Genomic DNA, 20,554 nt, shown 5'->3' with positions numbered 1-20,554 from the left:
TTTTTTTTTTTTTTTTTTTTTTTTTTTTGTGTGTGTGTGTGTGTGTGTGTTTTATTTTTACTTTTTTGTGGTTTTTCAAGACATGATTTCTTTGTGTAACAGCCCTGGAACTCGCTGTATAGACAAGGCTGATCTTGAACTAGCAGAGATGTACCTACCTGTGACTCAATAACTTTTGAACTCCATATAGTTCTCAAGGCATGTTCTCATTAAAGGCATGTACCAATATATATTCTTGAGTGCATGGTGGAATTACGTAACTGAGCTTTATTTAATATGTAATTCCCAATTACTGTGATTGTTACAGGGAAATGCAAATTAATTTTACTTATATTATGGGTTTATTACTTAAAACAGTGGTCCTCAGCCTGTGGGTTGTGACCCTTTTAGCAAACCTTTTTGTCCCCAAACATTCACATCACAATTCACAACAGTGGCAAATTACAATTATGAAGTAGCAACGAAAATAATTTTATGGTTGGGGTCAACACAACATTGAGGATCTGTATTAAAGGGTCACAGTATTAGGAAAGTTGAGAACTACTGACTTAAAGGAACAGCTATGGTACTTCGTTCTATATGGTTGACTGTTCATTGCTAGGCTAATTTATTAGTAAACAATTTCTGACAGATTTGGCAAAAAAATATATGTATTTTAGATGTTGTGGTTCTTCAAAAATTGGTAGTTTCTGTATTTTCTAGGGTACCTGAAGATAGGTAATTACAGTAAATAAACTACCAGCTTTTAAATATCTGAACCCAGTTGTTTAAGAGCTAAAACTTACGTCTAAATCAATGTTTTGGTCTCATACAGGATTTAAGGCAGTTTTTGAAGTGTTTAATGTATATTTTAACCAGCATTAAGTAGATTCAGAAAATCTACTTAAAATATACCAATGCTGTATGGTAGAAATAGAGGTCAAGTTTAAACCAGAGTGGTATACCATCAGCTTTCAGGGTGGAACCAGAAATACTCATTTTAGTCCATTTTTGGTGTAGGTTTATTTTAGATACCGAATCACCACATACTTAAAGATCGACCATTTTTTCTTTTTGGGTGAGCAAACATGAAAAGAGCCTCACATAATTTCTCACATTAGTTTATATTTTTGTTCATTTACATAGTCTTTTTGAAAGAATGGAAACTTTCCCAGAATTATACAAACACATTAGTGTACAAATTTGCATGTGGTTTCCATCTTACATTGCAGAAGACACATGGTATCAGCACTGTCACCAAGAGTTTTATCTTATATTAAATCACACAGTTTGTACAGTTTTTAATTTGCACACACACAAAGTTGAACCTTGAAAACTTTATTATATATAATATATAATATATTATTATATAAAATGTATAATATATAATTTTATTATGATATATAATAAAATTTATACAATTTATATTATTTATTTTATATTATTATACATTTTATATATCATTAGTTTATAAGATATATTATATGTATAAAATAAGTAAAAATATTTATTTTCTTTTTTATATTTAGTACCAAGATACTTGATAGCAAAAGCCTAAGCTAGATTTCATGTGATAATTGTGTTATGTTTTCTTACAAGAATCAATTCCTCATCTTTCTGATACCAGTACTTAACCACAAAGAAAATACTACAGTGTTAGGAGTCATGGCCAATTGTCCACTGTGTGTGCCTTTTCAGGATAATACTAGTGTGTAAATTATCAGATGTGTGTATTGACAAGATAATGTACTCAGATACTTAAGTGATTTTGAACTAACCTTTGTAAGCTTTTACACAATTATTTTACAGTATTGCTTTTTAGTCATTAATTGGAAATCCAAAAAAAGTATAGACTATTAGGCAAAATTAATTTAACTTTTGAAATATCTTCTTTAGGAGATTAACATATAATGTAACAGTTTTAGTTACTGTCACTGTCAGGTGGTTCTTTCTGATTAGGAAGGGTATAGATATGCTCCAGAATTTACTGTTACAGAATTTCTATTCCATATGTTTATAAAACAGAACTAGTTAAGATACACCAGGAATAACATGGGAGGTTGTAAACATGAAATGAAAATAGGAAACACTGTCTTAAAAGTTTTTTGATAAAAATTTGCTTGTGCTCATGACTTTGACTTCTTATTTAAATTACTTAACCTATTTTCTCTTTGATTTGATAATTAGAGTATAAAACTAACAGCTTGATTTTTACAGTTGGCCATGTCTGCAGCTTTCTTGTGAGGCCCTCAGATAATACTCCTGGTGATTATTCCCTATATTTTCGGACCAATGAAAATATTCAGCGATTTAAAATTTGCCCAACACCTAACAACCAGTTTATGATGGGGGGTCGATATTATAACAGGTAAATCATAAAACAATTTAAATTATGTTCTAACTGTGGTAAAAATAGTTGGAATCAAAATATATAAATTTCCTCAATTTCTAATGTTGCAGTAGTCTTTTGTGAGAATGTTTTAAAACAGTGTCAAACATAAATATTAATAATCTGTCTACTGCCAAATATAGTGTTGTCTACTAAAATATTTGTGTACAAGCTATTTGTATATAATTCCCTAGGAGTCATCTGATTTTTACAAATATTATGTAATTAGATTATTCTTTCAAGGTGATAAGTTGATACATTTTGTGAGTCATGATTTGTTTCTACCTCTCAACTTCTGAGACAACTTTGTCTCAAAACTCAGTGATTTTTGGTTGCTTGCTTATTAGGAAGGTAATTAAATTAATAGAGGAAATTGTATGATATGGAGTGGAAATATTTTTCTGGAAAAGAGAAAGCTGGATGAAACATTTGCCCACTTTGATAATACAGGGTACTATTATTTTCCTTTTTGGAGGATGGCATGATCTTATTTTAAAAATATATTTACTTGCTTAACTTAATACTGCCCTAATAGTCCCTGACTAAATTAGAATTTCCTAAGTTCCAATTTGAGTTTTAAGTTCTTAATGCTCCAATAGCTGATTATCTGGGAAACCAAAATTCAGTGATGAAATCTTTACTAAGTTCAGTGGAGAATTTAAAAAGACATTAAATGAAAGGTTTAACTGTAGATGTTTGCACACCTCATTATATTAAGCTACCTGATTATCTTCAATCTTATAATCTGGGTTTAGACATCTTCACCTATAATTCAGCTAGAGTTGGAATTTTTCTTAGATTAGATTTTCCCATTGTGAAGATTTTGGGAAACCTAGAACATACATTGAAAGCATACATATGCAATTGAATTATTAAATATCCAAATTGAGGTGTTTTTTTTTTTTTTAAAAGAGATTGTAAGAATTTTATCACTGTGAAGAGACATGACCAGAGCAACACTTTTAATTACTCTTTTAATTTACATCCTTACCACAGTTTCCTCTTCTACCAGTCCTTCCCCCATCCATCCATTTTTCCTTCATTTTCTTCGGAAAAGGGGAGGGGTCCCATGGATATCGACTAGGTACACCCTCAATTGAGGATAGAAGAGGAGAAAGGGTCTCAAAGGTACTCAACAGAGTCAGAGACAACTCCCCCTCCCCTACCCTTCTGCTCTCACTGTTAGACCCACATAAAGACCAAATTGCATAACTGTTACATATTGTGCAGAGGGCCAAGGTACTGCAACTGTTATAAAGAAAAACATTTAATTGGGTCTGGCTTATAATTCAAAGATTTATATTCTATTATAGTCATGTAAGGAAACTTGCCGGTATGTAGGCAGATAGGATGTTGAAGAAGTAGTTGAGAGTTCTACATCCTGACCAGCAGACATCAGGACTAGAAAGTGACATTGGGCCTGGCTTGGGCTTCTGAAACTTTAAACCCACCCCTGGTGACATATTTCCTTCAACAAGGCCACACCTGCCAATAGTGCCACTTCCTGAGTCTAGGTGGTTCTTTTTCATTCAAACTACCACAAAGATGAAATAATTTACCCAGGATTATTTATTTTAAAGACTGTTTTAATCTAAACTTTGTCATCTCTATAAACATGATAAATCTTTGTACAAACTGGGCTCTCAATAAGATTTTTGAAAGTAGTCTTTGTAGAGACCATAATGGAAAAAGAAGAAATGATTCGGGGACTTAATAAAGATTTACAATGGTCTTGCCCACTCCCCAAATGTGACTTTCTTACTTTTTTATTCCCTATGAATATATTAATCTTAAAATGTTAAGATATCTTGATTTGAGTTCTTAGAGTTGTTTGTTTGTTTTAAACAAAGGTTGACAAGGTAGCTCAGAGAGTCAAAAACAAATGCTGTGCAAGTTTGACAACCTGAGTTTGATTCCTGGAACCCATGGTGGAACAAGAGAATTGATTCGCAAAAGTTGACTCTGACCTCCACACATGTCTTGCACTCAAGAGACACACATGTGTGCTTGCACATACACACAATATAAAAATAAGGCACAAATTATGTGATGATGAACAGAAAAAAAGTTTTATTAGTAATAGTTCCTAGGTAATTTAGAAGAAAACATGTATGTGTTATTATTTAGATATGGATATGTGATATAATATTCATTAAATCTAACAGCAGCATACTATGGTATTCTGTTTTCCCATTAGACATTTTGCTCTGTTGCACAAAGCGACTGTTGAGTTACTGCTTTGACACAATGTGTGAATAGGAGAGGCATTTAGTGCCAAATTAAACTCAGCAGATATTTATTGACTAATTATTTAGTGTAATCTAGTGTGCTGTATACAAATTAAAAAAGTTACATTTGTACACTATTAGTGCTCCAAAGTGTTAGAAAAGATGATGTTCAAATTGTGATAGATTGAAAAACCAAAGCAAACAAACAGAAAATAGTTGTGGAAACCACCAAAAAAAGTACAATTTAGGTAATGATAAAGAGGAAGCAGTGGGGCTTTAGTAAGACACTGAAGAGTATATTGCACTTGTGTAGGGCTCAGGAAGCAGTGTGCATTGTTTTTTTTATAATATGTACTAAATTAAAGTACATGGCACAGTGTCTATAGAATTTTCTTGTTTTATCAGTAGGTGCCCTCCCAGTGGCTACAGTAACTGAAGAAAATATATTTTTCTTCTTTAGCAACTATTAATTGTCTATAGATCCTCAGGGAGAGGTGGCCCTCATGAGCCTCTCCCTTCTCCATGGCAGGGTGTTTAGAGATTGATGCTTTTGCAGTGGTGTGCAGGTAATAGTTGATGAGGGTTTACAAATGCAATTGCCATGCCTTGTACAATGTACAACATGTCACCCTTTCATTTAACTCTTGCATTCATTCTGTCCCTTCTTCCACAATGCTCCCTGAGTTTTGGAAGGGGAGATAAGACGTCAAATTATAGCAGACACTTAAGTTGTAAATCTCAGCAGTAATTGTTGTGCACTATAGAAAGAAGCTTCTTTGAACAAAGCTGAAAACAGCACTAGTCTTTGGGAATGAACACAGTTAATTAGAAGCTAATTTGTATTGTTTTTTGAGACCACGTCTCATTACGTAACCCTAGCTGTCCTGGGACTATATAGACCTGGCTCACTTTACTCATAGTGATCCACCTGCCTTTGCTTCCCAAGTGCTGTTTTAAAGGTTTGTGCTACTATTCTTTGCGAGAAGGAAATCTGGATGTGCATCATATCTACTCTACAAAACAGCAGCTGAATCTTCTTTCCTGCTAGAGCCTATGACTGCTGCAGCCATGGACTTGATCAGGTTTACAGTACCAGATGAGCTTTCTCTCCTGTGAACCAGGCCTCAGATCCCATCAGAAAGTGGTTGGCTACCCTTATAGCCAACCCATATACCCATATAGTCATATGCCAGTGGGCACATCTGGCCTGGTAGGTTGGGGGTGTAGCACAGAGGATCTACAACTGAAACTTGATGTCAGTTCTCTCCATCTACTTGCATAGTGATTTCTAGAACCACACAAAGGGAAGAAGCTTCTAGCTTTCTTTCCACTTTATTTCTCAGTGTTCAAGGTATGGTGCTTTCAGAAATAGAAGCTTACCACATCTTTCTCATGGCTAATCAATAAAAGTGATAGCTTATATTGTTTGGGGGCATTAAAGGAAGTAGCCCACCCTTGGTGCTGAAATTTTCATTTAATAACCTGTGGCTTCTGAGAGCAGCTTTATCTACCCATCCAGGGTGCCTCCATTCAAGCTTGTAAAAATTTAAATTATCTTATCAAGAATCATTTTTACATATTTAAAACATAAAGTTGATAACCAAGGGTCAAATAGAAGAGGAAGAGGTCCTCCCCTATCAGGGGACTAGGGAAAGGGCATAGGGGGAGAAGAGGGAGGGTGGATAGGACTGGGAGGAGTTGAGGAAGGGGGCTGCAGAGGGTATACAAAGTGAATAAATTGCAATAAATAAATATATAAGCAAAATTAAATTTAAAAACATACCAATTGTATAAATCACTACATTTAACTGTTATATTTCCATGCCTGCATTTACCATGATTGTCTCCTTCTCATCCATACAAAAGGCTTTGATCTTTACTGATCTTCATAGGTAAAATTTTTTCCTTTAAAACAATCTTTGTGATGCTGTATAGCTACAGTCATTTTTTTCTGATTTTCTGTTTTCTTCAGTTTTAGATTTATGCTGTCTTCAAAATCTCTCATTGTGTTAAAAATTTATCTTGTTGGTTTTCACCCCACCTTTCTCCTGTCTGTTAATAATTACATGTATTTGTAGTTACCTTTTAAAATCTGTATATTTTACTTTTGAATTTTTTAGTGTAGGAGAGATGCTGGAATTGTACATCTACATACAAAAAATCCTGTTGTTCTTTTGTCATCCTGAAGAATTATAGAAAGAAAAAAATCAAGGGGTAGATTAAAAAAAAAAAAACTCTTTAGAGACGTATTGTGGTCATCTTAAAAACATCCATTTAGTATATAAAATAAAAGTATAAGTAGAAGTTAAATATCCAGACATTTATTTGACCTATAAATTACAGAACACAGTTTTATTTATTACAAAAAAATATTCCGTGACAACCTAAACTTTGTTACATTATGTCATTTTACTCTCAGTTTCATTAGTAATATTTCCCAAATATATAGAAAAGTTGATGGTACTTTTTATTCAAAATCATCTAATCCTCCCCTGCCACAGTGACAACTGTACAGAGGAAATTAGCTATTCGTTTTTCTTTATATTCTTCAACTTCCATTTTTACTTAACTATTCCTGTGCTATTTTATGATATAAGGACATTCTGTGCAAAAGCAAATGTATAAGTGATTTGATGTAAAAAAATTCTTACTTTGTTCCTAAGTAAACAAATTGTTTACTTCTTTTAGTTCCTTATTGTCATGTCTGAAGGATTGTTTAAAAAAAAAAAAACAGAAAGAAAGAAAAGAAACACACACACACAGCTTTGTACTCATTTTCTCACTGAATGCAACTTTCTGAGTATGGAGTGAAGTGTCATTGACTTGGCTGCATGTTTGATATGTATGGGAAACCACAATCTTTAACTTATGTATTACAACCTGTAAACCTGTATTTGTAACATTCCTGTCTTTATAAAAAGTGCAATATTATGTTAATTAATTCTATGAATATATTCAGATTATATGCTGTCAAGAACTACTTATAAATAGATAATCCTTGGTAACAGTTTACTTGTATCCTAAGATATTTATACTGTTAATTATTTTAACAGTATCGAGGACATCATAGAACACTATCGGAAAGAACAGATTGTCGAAGGCTATTATCTTAAGGAACCTGTTCCAATGCAGGTCAGTGTTATTTTTCTCTTGTTTGTAGTAATTAGCTTCTTATTTTAAAAATAATTTTGTGATGGTTACATAAGCATTTGTTCTTTTAAAACTAGGTAAAATTTAAAACTAATGATTACTCTGATTCCTTTAGAAAATGAATTGTGAGAGGCTTTTTTACTTTTCAATAATATTCACTTTAGATAATTAGTAAGCCCATGGTAACTTCATTTTCTGCCTTCGGTTTTTCATTTTTACTATAATTGTTCTTAGTTTTTCACACGTATGCATTTCTACTGACTACTCTTATTTCTACTGACTACTCTTATTCCTCACTTCATATCTACCTCACCTCCTCCCAACAAAGAACTCTTGTCATTCATGTCTATTAATCTTGTTTTGCTATACACAGAGTTTAACCAGGGCTGTCTGCCACTCCTGAGCCCTAGTATGCTCAGGAGTGTATCACAACTAAAGGCAGTGATTCTCACTTCCCACAGAACCTGTCAATACAACAGAGGTATAGAGTAGTGCCCAGTGAGTTCCTCCCCTTTCTGTGATTGTAAATGGGGCCAGTCTTGTGTGGATGCAGCGTAGGTAATTACAGTTATGAGTTAATAATAATTGCTGTGGTTTTATTGAGCCTAGCTTCTGGCTCTCACATGCCTTCTGTTCCCTTATAGTAATGCTCCCTGAGTGTTAAGAGTGGGTAGTGTAAGTTCTGCGCCTGGCACTCTTTCCTCTCACACACCCTCCAGCTCTACAGACCTGTACAGTTTTTTAGATGACCTTTAGAGTACTTGAGTAGTTATTAGTTAGTACCTTCTTGATAGCAGTGGTCAAGATAAATATAACACTAGGAAAAGAAGTGAATTCTTTTGAGGGAAAAATGAAGATTTAATTGTTTTCATAGCCAGGCTTATTTAGGTTAAAAAAAAAAAAAAGCTGAAAGAGTATTAAGGCTAAGAGAAGTTTAAATTTTTTATTACATTATTTGGCTGTAGTTTTATCAAGAAAGAACATGTTTGTATATTCAAGTAAATAGTAAAAGAGAATGATGGGTTAAGTCAGGAGTGGTAGCACTTGCACAACGTCCTAGACAAGGCAGGATTGATTGAAAAAGAGCTTATTAAATCCTGGTTAACATGTAGGGTATCTTAGTTCTTACTATAATTGTCCTTTCTGACATATATGGAGAGAATATAGCAGAGGTTAGGAAGAGGTACTTCTGAGCTTTGCTTTCCTTTCCTTTGCTTTCCTTTTTCCTTTCCTTTCCTTTTTCTTTTCCCTTTTTCCTTTTCTCTTCGCTTTTTCCTCTTTCCTTGTTCCTTTCGTTTTTCTTTCCTTTTCCTTTTCCTTTTCTTTTTCCTTTTCCTTTTCTTTTTCCTTTCCCTTTCCTTTTTCCTTTCCTTTTCCTTTCCCTCCCCTCCCTTCTCTTTTCCTCCCCTCCCCTTTTCCTCCCCTCTCCTTCTATCCCCTCTCCTCCCTTCCCTTTTTCCTTTCCCCTTTCCTTTCCTTCTTTATTTTTATTTATTTATTTATTTAGAGTTGTGTGAGGTATCTGCAATCTGACACTCCTGAGGTAGAGATAGGATTGCTGCTAGTGGGAGACCACCTTGGTCTAAATTGTCAATTCCAGGCCAGGAAGACTATATCAAAAAACAACAAAAGGAAACATAAACAAATAATTTGTTTTTATTTTTTAAGTAGAACATGTGTGTAGGCATACATACAGGCAGAATACTAAATAAATACATTTAATAAAAGAAAAGCAGATAGTGAGATGGCTCAGTGGGTAAGGCAGTGGCCCTTGAGCCTGACTACATAAGTTTAGTCCCAGGCACTCACTTAATGGAAGGAGACTTCAAATTATCCTCTGCCCTCCACATGTGCCTGAGAAAAACCTCTTGCTCCTAAACAGACATAGTAAATGAAAACATTAAAAAATACAAAATTCTGAAACACTTCCAAGTATGTGTTAGGTATTTTTTTCTATGCATAATAGTTAATTATTCCAACAATTTGGTCAGGTTGACACTGTAATCATGCCTATTTTATAAATAACAAAACTTAAACTAGAAAGGCTAAGTACATTTCTCAAGGCACTGAGTCATCCTTGGTTCTTTTTTTCACTATGTCCAATATGTTGGGGAACATCCTTCTTGCTCTGACTTCAAAATATGTTCAGAATCTGAACAACACACACACACACACACACACACACACACACACAAATAATGATATTTTTCACTGTGTGTGCTTTTGACCCTTGTAGTACATAATAGGTGGAGGTATTCATTTAAAATGTGAGTTGGATTCATTCTTCTATTTAATGCTTGAAAATGCTCAAGATTTCAGAATAAAAGATAAAATCCTTTTGGTGGCAGACAGGAAAACTCTATGTTGACATTTCAGTCTTAGCCACTGTCCTCATCTGTTACCTGAATTCATATTTTGGCCCTGTTTGAAGTTTTGTTTGTTTGATTTGTTTGTTTGTTGAGACAGGGTTTCTCTGTGTAATAGGCTTGGCCATCCTGGAACTTGCTCTGTAGACCAGGCTAGTCTCGAACTCACAGAGATCCTCCTACCTTTGCTTCCTGAGTGCTGGATTAACGGCATGCTTCCTCACCTCCTGGCCGTGTTGGAGATTTTAAAATATGCTTGGCTTTTTACCTTCTTTAGATCTTTGAGATAGCTTTTCCCTCAGAAGTCTACTTAGCCTTTTGAATACAAAAATTTTTGGAAAAAAATAGCTGTACAATAATATTTATTTAGAAACTAACACCACATCTACTTCTATTTTTCAAAGCACTCTACATTTCTAACATACAATTTATTCAATACATTTACTGACTTTTTCTATGTAGAACATCATTAGTGATCTGCGATGAGTTCAGTGTGTTGAATTTAGTGTTAACTGAATTGTTAAATGGTGTTTTTCTAGCTATTGAGTAACAAAGTCATATTGAAGTTTCACTTTCGTAGCATATGTATTCTCAGTTTATCCACTGCTCCTAGGGAGGACTGTGTAAAATGAGATCTTATTCATAACTATGTAGAAAGTGGACCAGGGTAAGGAACACATGCCCATGCTGTGATTTGTAGTGATTTATTTCAACCTGCAAGTGAAGCTGCATTCTTACTCATATCTTAGAAGATACTAGAATCCTTTATGATTTGTAGGGCAGTATACCTTAAGTTTTAAGAAAGCTGGAGAGATGGTTTCTTTAGTAAAGTGCTTATAATATAAACGTGAGAAAAAATTGATTTCCCCAGAGTTCACTTTAAAAAAAGCTGGATTCAGTGGTGTGCAGCTATAATCCCAGTACTGAGAGAAGATGTAGGGAGAAGGATCTTTGGATACTGGCTAAGCAGTCTTACTGAATTGGCAAGCTCTAATTTGAGGGAGTGAAAATGTCTCAAAAACTAAGCTGGAGAGAGATTGGGAAAGGACACTACCTTGTCCTCAGGCCTCAGCGTCCACACACACCTAGAAACACACAATAGAAACACACAATTATTAGAGATTGTGTCATGTATAAATACATGAAGTCATGTATATAAAGCTAAGAATGAATGTTGTATGTCTTACATAAGTATGCCTCGTTCTACAGCTAATACAAAGACTACCACTGAAATAAAAATTGATGAGTACAAATTTGTATTAACCAGGAAATTAGTCATTACTAATTACCATCTGTGTGTATTTTAATGTTTATGTGCTTATTTGACACATCATGTGTAAGAAAGTGTTAGAAAGTGCTTAAATGTAGCACATTTTTGCTCTGTATTTACCGTGTGTATAGTCCTGGCTTTCTTTAATGATTAAGTAAGTCTTCAGTGTGCAGCTAACCATTCCTCAGCTGCTTTTTTTTCCCTTTTTTTTTTTTTTTAACATGCTCATGGAACAAACTGTCTTGTATATGATGATAAGGTCTGCTTATAATTAATCTGGTTCTTATAACTCCAGTGCTGATAGCAAACTTTAAATAATCCTATTGGGGGTTTAACTTATCAAAATTGATACACTGAAGGCCATTTTTAAAAAGTACAGTGTTTATTACTCTGTAATTAATGTTTTTATATTTAAAAATACCAACTTAGAACACCCAGCGATTTTTTTTATTTCCTTATTATATGTTTTACTTTAATAACCTTTTAATAAAACTTATTTTCAGCATTAGTTCACAACTTGCATGAATAAATATGAAAAGAACTTAAGAACATTAATAATTTTTATTTAGAAAAGTAGGATAATCTTGCTCTTTTCATTATAGTGCATGTGGTATCCTCCCTATTAAATGACAGTTAGTCCTTAAGCAGTTAAGGACTGTGTGTGTGTGTACTTGTGCACATACGTGTGTGTATACACACATGTATATATATGCACATATGTATGTATGTACATGTCACATGTTTGTTTGCTAGGGTCGTTCTTTCTTGTTGTACATGACTTGCAGTTCAAATTACCCTACTTATTTCCTAGAAATACTCATTGGTTCTTAGATTTGAGAAAATTCATTGAGATTTGGTTATCAAAATCAATTTCATCACAATAAAATTCCAGAATATAGTCATTTCTTTAAATTCAGCCTTTCATTGTTCTTGTAAATGTCAAATATTTTGCTCAGTTTTTCTCTTAACCATTCGTAGCATAAAATTAAAAACTCTAAAGTTTAAATTAGCTGTGTTTAATGAATGCTAACAAAAGGCAAGAAAATGTCTTCTTAGCCCTTTTAAAGACACTGTAGTACCTGGCAGTGCATTAAAAGCCAAGGGTGATGTAACACAGAGGACTTAGTTCACTATTTCATCTTTCTGTCTTTAGCAGGAATTAGAACAGCTTTTCTGTAAAGGGAAAGGACATTAGATTTGGTGTCTAAGGTAACTTAAAACAACTATAGGCAATATATAAAGTAATAAACATGTCTATGGTACAGTAAAACTTAGTGCAAAAAAGGAGGAATTGCCACAAAATTTGAAAATCTAAATGAAATGGACTTTTTTCTTAATGGATTCCACTTACCAGAGCTAAATCAAGACCAAGTAAATCAATTATATAGTCCCATACTCCTAAGTAAGTAGACACGGTCATTAAAACTCTCCCATCCAATAAAAGCCTATGGCCAGATGGTTTCTGCACACAATTCTACCAGACCTTCAATTTTGAGCTAACACCAATTCTCTTAAAACTCTTCCACAAAATAGAAACAGAGGAACACTACCAAACTCATTCTATGAAAACACAGTCACCTTGGTACTTAAAACTTATAAAGACCCAACAAAGAAAAAGAATTTCAGGCCAATCTCCCTTATGAACATTGATACAGAAATACTCAACAAAATACTTGCAAAATGAATACAAGCACACATCAAAGATACCATCCACTATGACCAAGTAGGCTTCGTCTCAGATATGCAGGGGTGGTTCGATATACAGAAGTCCATCAATGTGATCCATCATATAAACAAACTGAAAGAAAGAAAAAGAAAGAAAGAAAGAAATGATAATCTTCTTAGATGCTGAAAAAGCATTTGACAAAAATCCAACATCCATTCATCTTTAAAGTATTGGGGTGATCAAGGATGCAAGGCACATACCTAAACATAGTAAAGGTAATATACAGCAAGCCGCTTATAGCCAACATCAAACAAAACGGAGAGAAACTTAAAGCAGGGACAAGGCAAGGCTGCCCACTCTCTCCATATCTCTTCAACATGGTTCTCGAAGTACTAGCTAGAGCAATAAGACAAAGGAGATCAAGGGGATACAAATTGGAAAGGAAGAAGTTAAAATATCACTATTTGCAGATGATATGATAGTGTACCTAAGTGACCCCATAAATTCTACCATGGAACTCCGACAGCTGAAAAACCCCTTCAGCAGAGTGGCTGGATAAAAAATTGACTAAAAACAGACAAAACAAAAAACAACCGCAGTAGCCCTTCTGTATACCAAAGATGAAAGGGCTGAGAAAGAAATTAGGGAAACAACACCCTTCACAATAGCCACAAAGGGCATAAAGTACCTTGGTGTATCTGTAACCATGCAAGTCAAAGACTTGTATGAAAAAAATTTTAAGTCTCTAAAGAAAGAATTAGAAAAATATATCATTACCTGGAAAGATCTCCCATGCTCATGGCTTGGCAGGATTAACATAGTAAAATTGGCCATCTTACCAAAAGCAATCTACAGATTCAATGCAATTCCCATCAAATTACCAAAACAATTCTTTACAGGCCTTGAAAGAAAAATTCTCAACTTTATATGGAATAACAAGAAACCCAGAACAGCCAAAACAATCCTCTACAATGAAAGATCTTCTGGAGGTATTTCCATCCTTGATCTCAAGCTGTACTATAGACGACATGGTACTGGCATAGAAACAGAATGGTGGATCAGTGGAATCAAATAGAAGACTCAGAAACAAACCCACACACTTATGGACACCTGATTTTTGACATAGATGCTAAAACCATACAATGAAAAAAAATACAGCATCATCAACAAATGGTGCTGGTCTAACTGGATGTCTACATGTAGAAAAATGCAAATAGATCCATACTTATCACCCTGCACAAAACTAAAGTCCAAGTGGATCAAAGACCTCAACATAAACCCAGACACACTAAAGTGCTTAGAAGAAAAAGTGGGAAAGAGCCTTGAACTCGTTGGCATAGGAGACAACTTCCTGAACAGAACACCAGCAGCACAGGCTCTAAGATCAACAATCAATAAATGGGACCTCATGAATCTGAAAAGCTTTTATAAAGCAAAGGACACTGTTGTCAAAACAAACCAACAGCCTACAGATTGCAAAAGGATCTTCACCAACCCTATATCTCAGAGGGCCAATATCAGTATATCTAAAGAACTCAAGAAGTCACACAGCAATAGAGGAATAACGAATGGCAGAGAAACACTTTAAGAAATGTTCAACGTCATTAGTCATCAGGGAAATTCAAATCAAAACAAACCTGAGATTTCACCTTACACCCATCAGAATGGCTAAGATGAAAACTCAAGTGACAGCACATGCTGGAGAGGATGTGGAGAAAGGGGAACCTTCCTCCACTGCTGGTGGGAATGTAAACTTGTACAACCTCTTGGGAAATCAATCTTCCACTTTCTCAGACAATTAGGAATAGCACTTCCTAAAGATCCGTTTATTCCACTCTTCGGCATATATCCAAAAGATGCTCAAGTATACAACAAGGACATTTGCTCAGTCATGTTTGTAGCAGCTGTATTTGTATTAGCCAGGATCTGGAAACAACCCAGCCGCCCCTCAGTTGAGGAATGGATACAGAAATTGTAGTACATCTACACAGTGGAATCCTACTCTGCAATAAAAAAACAAGGAAATCATGAAATTTGCAGGTAAATGGTAGGGACTGGAAAAGATCATTCTCAGTGAGGTATCCCAGAAGCAGAAAGACACACAGGGTTTGTACTCATAAGTGGATATTAGTCATATAATACAGGATAAACATACTAAAATCTGTACACCTAAGGAAGCTAGTCAAGAAGGAGGACTCTGGCTAAGATGCTCAATCCCCATCCAGAAAGGCAAAGAGGATAGACATCAGAGGAGGGAGACAACAGGGAACAGTACAGGAGCCTACTCTACCCTGCAGTGTATTGAGGCAGATGCTCAGATTCGTAGGCAATCTTTGGGCAGATTGCAGGGAATCTCATAAAAGAAGTGGGAGATAGTCAGACCTGGAAAGGACAGGAGCTCCACAAGGCCAGCAACAGATGCAAGAAATCTGGGCACAGGGTTCTCTTTTGAGACTGTTACTCTAGCCAAGGACCACTCATGGAGAAGCCTGGAACCCCTGTACAGAGGTAGCCCATGGCAGTTCAGTGTCAAAGTGTGTTTCCTAGTTATGGGGACAGGGACTGTTCCTGACATGAACTGATTGGCCTGCTCTTTGATCACCTCCCCCTGAGGGGGGAGCAGCCTTACCAGGTCACAGGAAGACTCTGCAGTCACTCCTGATGATACCTGATAGACCAGGATCTGGGGAAAGGGGAAGAGGACCTTTTTTATCAGTGTACTGGGGCAGGGTAACAGGTGGTTAATAAGGAAAAAGGGTGGGATAGGGAGGGGAGGAGGAAGAGAGCTACAGGGGGATACAAAGTAAATAAACTGTAATTAATGAAAATAAAAATAGTTAAAAAAGAAAAAATATGGAGGACTTGCCTTGATGGTGGGATAGCTGGTAGTGTAACTGGGTGTAGTATAGCACATGTCTAGTGTCTGTAATATCTTAGGTTCAAACTAGTACTATAAAACAGCAAGAAAGTAAAAGAGGTAATGGGCCAAATTTGGTATGCGCATCATAGTTTGCAGTCTTTATCCAAAGTAATTAATGCTTCTGTTTCTTAACATTTTAATGCCTGGGCAAAATTGTTGTGTAAGGAAATGAAACAGCAGAATGTCCCAAAACATGAAGGTGTTCATGAAAATGTACGAGAAGTTGAATAAACATACAGGTCCTCTCCAAAATGGCTAAATACAATTAAATAGTTATCTTTCATATAGAACTACTATAAAGAAATGGGAGTACTAAAATTCAATGCAGCATACCCTAATACAATTGAAAATTATTTATGAAAATAACTTTATATTCTTTGCAGAATAATTCTTTACACAATTTAGCAATCAATTTCAACTGTCTTATATGCATTAAAGCCTATTATGTAAAATTGACTAATAAAAAACCTAAAGGCTTGGAGATCAAAGTATAATATTTCATCATTTACACATAATAGGATGTAGAAACTGAAATAAAAATGTAGTCTCGTTTTAAAAATCTCTAAGGAAAAAGAAACACGTAAGGGTTATAATAAATATGATTCTTTAGTTTGTGAATAAAAACGATATGAGGGGTTTAGGCAGGTGTCCTAAGGTAGCAGGGTAGGAGAGCCACTCCCTACACCCCCTGCATTTGCCTCTGCTGCATGTCCCAGTGAGCTCTTTAATTACCTCCCCATAGAGGGTGTAAGGCCACTGAGGAAGATGATACAGCCAGCCTTGATGAGACCTCATAGGCTAGGGTCAGCTAGAAGGGGAGGAGGTCCTCCCCTGTTGGTGGACTAGGGAAGGGGCACAGGGGTTGAAAAGATAGGGAGGGTGAAACTAGGAGGAGATGAGGGAGGGGGCTCTAGTTGTGATAGAAAGCATGTAAATTGCAATTAATTAGTCAGTCAACCAATCAATTAATTAATTAAAAAGAAAGAAAAATGATGTGTATTTCAAGTCAGACAACTCATAAATATCAGACGTGTATGTAAGGATGCCCTTTATTACCTGCATGTTGAATTGAGTAAGGTGGGATGTGTCCTCATTCAACTGTAGTTTTCTAGTCTCACTGGTGTTTCTCAGTGGAAAGAACATTTGCAAACATGACTTTGCTCTAATTCACATTGCTTCCTCATTTGTCATTTGTCATTTATTCATTTCCTAGAATAAGTAGATAATTTTCAGAATTGTATTATTTGCTGTACAATACAACAAGCTGAATGAGGTTGTGAAATAGCATTTGTTCATGAGACATTGTTCTTGAGAAATCAAACCTTTCTGATAATTTTTTTGGAAAATTTAAGTTTAGACCGTCATATTAAACATATTTTTACCTGACTTTTAATTAGTGATTTGTTATATTTTCATAAGTAAATTTAATGTTTTTACAATTCAGGATCAAGAACAAGTACTCAATGATACTGTGGATGGGAAGGAAATCTATAACACAATTCGTCGTAAAACAAAGGATGCCTTTTATAAAAATATTGTTAAGAAAGGTTATCTTCTGAAGAAGGGTAAGTAAACTTTTGGAACTAAGAATTTAATATAGGATTTTACTGTTCACCATATGATAGTCATAAATAGTACATATATATCTTATTGTAAGATGTCAGTTTTATCATGAATTATTAGTAACAGATACTTGTTTAGAGCTTACACATAGCATGTTTGAAAATTCAGTTTAGTTCAGTTTATTAGCTCCACATTTCTAGCCAGAGTTTTTGAACAAGCCTGTATTTTTCCAAGTTTATCATTAAATCTTGACTTAGTTTCAGGCTCTGCTGTGGTTTCTTAAGAGAAATTTTTTGTGGCACTTGACATCAGGGTACTAAAATCTTATTTTATAGATCTACCTCAATATTACATTAAGTTATTGAAGGGTGGCTGTTGGTGGAAAGCAATTACTGTAAAACAAGAATTTTGAATACTGTATTGTAACGAAAATTTTGAAGACAGGTAAAGTATTCCAACAAACTCTACCATTCATTAATTCATTAAACAAGCAATAATAACAAAAAAAAACATTTTTCTACACAGGTTATAGGCATGTTATAATTATATATGGATTGATCTATTCTTTAAACTTAGAATGAAAATTGAAGTTTATCTACTTTTTCATATTTTGAAAATATGATTTCAACATTGCTAAAGAAAGAAAACTATTTTTTAACAGGTAAAGGAAAACGTTGGAAAAATTTGTATTTTATCTTAGAGGGCAGTGACGCCCAACTTATTTATTTTGAAAGTGAAAAACGAGCTACAAAACCAAAAGGGTTAATAGATCTCAGTGTATGTTCTGTCTACGTTGTCCACGATAGTCTCTTTGGCAGGTAAGACATTGGTTTTCTTAAAACCTATTTTAATAATAAAAATAGTATACAAATCTCATGATTTTATTGTTTTTATTGCTGAGTGGTATTTCCTTGTCTAAATGTACCACAGTTTCTTTATTCATTCTTTGGTTGAATGACATCTAGGTTGTTTCCAGTTTTTGGCTATTACGAATAAAGCTGCAATGAATATGGTTGAGTAAATACCTTGTTATATGGTGGAGCATCTTTCGAGTGTATTCCTAGGAGTGCTATAGCTGGCTCTTCCCAGTTTTCTGAGAAAGTGCCAATTGATTTCCAAAGTGATTGTACAAGTTTGCACTCCCAATAGGCAAATGGATGGAACTAGAAAGTATCATCCTGAGTGAAATAACATAGACCCAGAAAGACAGACATGGTATATATTCACTTATAAGCAGATTTTAGTCATATAATACAGAATAAACATACTACAATGCACAGACCACAAGATATGTCCGATAGACATCTTAGGCTTCCTCTCAGCCCACTAGTTAAGGAAGTGGGGGAATATCTCTAACATGGACTATGTTGCCTGCTTTTTGATCACTTCCTCTTGATGGGAGTTCCCTACCAGACCACAGGAGAGAAGACAAACTCAGTCCTCATGTGAATAGATGAGGTGGGATGTCTTGATAGGGGACATCCCTATCCTGAGGAATAGGAGAGAGAGGATGCAGGAGGGAAGGTGGGACTGGGAAGATAAAAGAGAGAGAGCTATGACCGAGATGTAAATTGAATTAATTAATAAAACAAGAGAAAAAAATGATAAAAATAGTGGATGTTTTCAGACCATTTTGAACTATAACATACTTTGAGAGCATAGAAACATCTAAAATTTATTTAAGGATAGTTTTTATTTTATTTTTTTTCTCAGCTTTGACTAAGCTCTGTGTAAAATTTACTCTTAGACATTTTTGCAATGACATTTCAGTAGTAGGACTAGTTATTGAATTATTTTTATTAATTTACATGACCTTGTTATTCTATGCTTTTATAGAAGAAATTGTTAAAAAAAACCAGGATGATGATAAAGGTAAGAATTCACCCTTCAACACAGTCACAATATGAAAGACTAGGTTGGAGCAAGGTGGCAGAATAAGGCCTTTCAGTCATCATCTCTCCATATTAGTTGAAAAACTATTCATGTACAAAGTATCACCTATAGAGCTAAGAAACCAGTTAGAAGAGTTAAAATCATTAAACATAATGATTTTAGATACACAAGACAGGATTCACTGAAGGAGACAGGATATAAATGATATAATTTATTTCCTAGCTGTCAGTGGTAAAGCATGGAGAGAAGTATCTCCTGTGGGAAAAGAGGATTAAGTGTAAGTCTTAGACTTTAACCCAACTGAGCCCACCAAATTAAACCAAACATTTCTTCTTGAAAATGGGCAATATGAGCATTTTTTTGTCTGTAGACTGAATTAATATTGAGCAGTTTTATTAAAAAAGAATTCCAGGGTGCTTTAGCCTCATGTTTTCTGGTTTTTTTTTTTTTTTTTTTTTGTATGAAGAAAAAGAATCAGACTATGACTGTTAGGTACCAAATAGTGGTATCTGGCCAAAAGAAGAGTTTTGTTAAAAATATGTGCTCTGTAAGAGCTGGAGAGATGGTTAGCAGTTAAGGAATATCCTTGTAGTTGAAATAACTCTTAACTCACATATTTCTTGAATGAAAAATGAACTTCGTTCCAAATAATTATAGAACAAAGATGTGTTCGACAGTTGGAAAGCAATAAATGGACATTTTATCATCACTATATCGTCATTTCTCATTTCTAGTGCACAGTTCCTTGTAGAAATTGGCTGTGTGATACTTTAAATGTATCGTAGTTATGCCTATTTAATGATACTGGGTCCAAAACCTGATATGAAAAGTTATGTCTCTGAAACAAAGTTCAAATCTTGATCTTTTTTCCTGAAATAGGCTAATTTTTACTGTACATACCTTTTTTGGGAAGTGACCAAAAGATCAATAAAATATATTTCCTTTAATTAGTATAAAAATACCCCTGTCACATAACAGGACTAATGAAATTAAGTTGATACCGGTTATGTTACAAAGCAGCAATATCAGAGCACAAAATGCCAAATTTGTGAATACTGCTATTGCAATATTATATTGTGTGAAATATTTATATTATATTATATTATATTATATTATATTATATTATATTA

The 20,554-nt window shown here is 34.5% G+C and overlaps 1 protein-coding gene across 1 annotated transcript in view; it reads left to right on the top strand.

The window, feature by feature from the left end:
• The window catches only part of Rasa1 (RAS p21 protein activator 1), a 100,811-nt gene that overhangs the window by 49,070 nt on the left and 31,187 nt on the right, over nt 1–20,554 (top strand). Inside the window, exons 8-11 of the mRNA XM_055604063.1 lie at nt 2,197–2,347; nt 7,650–7,728; nt 17,413–17,533; nt 18,193–18,349. Of these exons, the coding sequence (XP_055460038.1) occupies nt 2,197–2,347; nt 7,650–7,728; nt 17,413–17,533; nt 18,193–18,349 (508 nt within the window). The remainder of the gene's footprint in view (nt 1–2,196; nt 2,348–7,649; nt 7,729–17,412; nt 17,534–18,192; nt 18,350–20,554) is intronic.

Source organism: Psammomys obesus, unplaced genomic scaffold (assembly GCF_907164565.1).
Source record: "Psammomys obesus unplaced genomic scaffold, mPsaObe1.curated_primary_1811, whole genome shotgun sequence".
Taxonomy (NCBI): Eukaryota; Metazoa; Chordata; class Mammalia; order Rodentia; family Muridae; genus Psammomys; species Psammomys obesus.
This window is presented reverse-complemented; position numbering and strand designations above follow the sequence as displayed.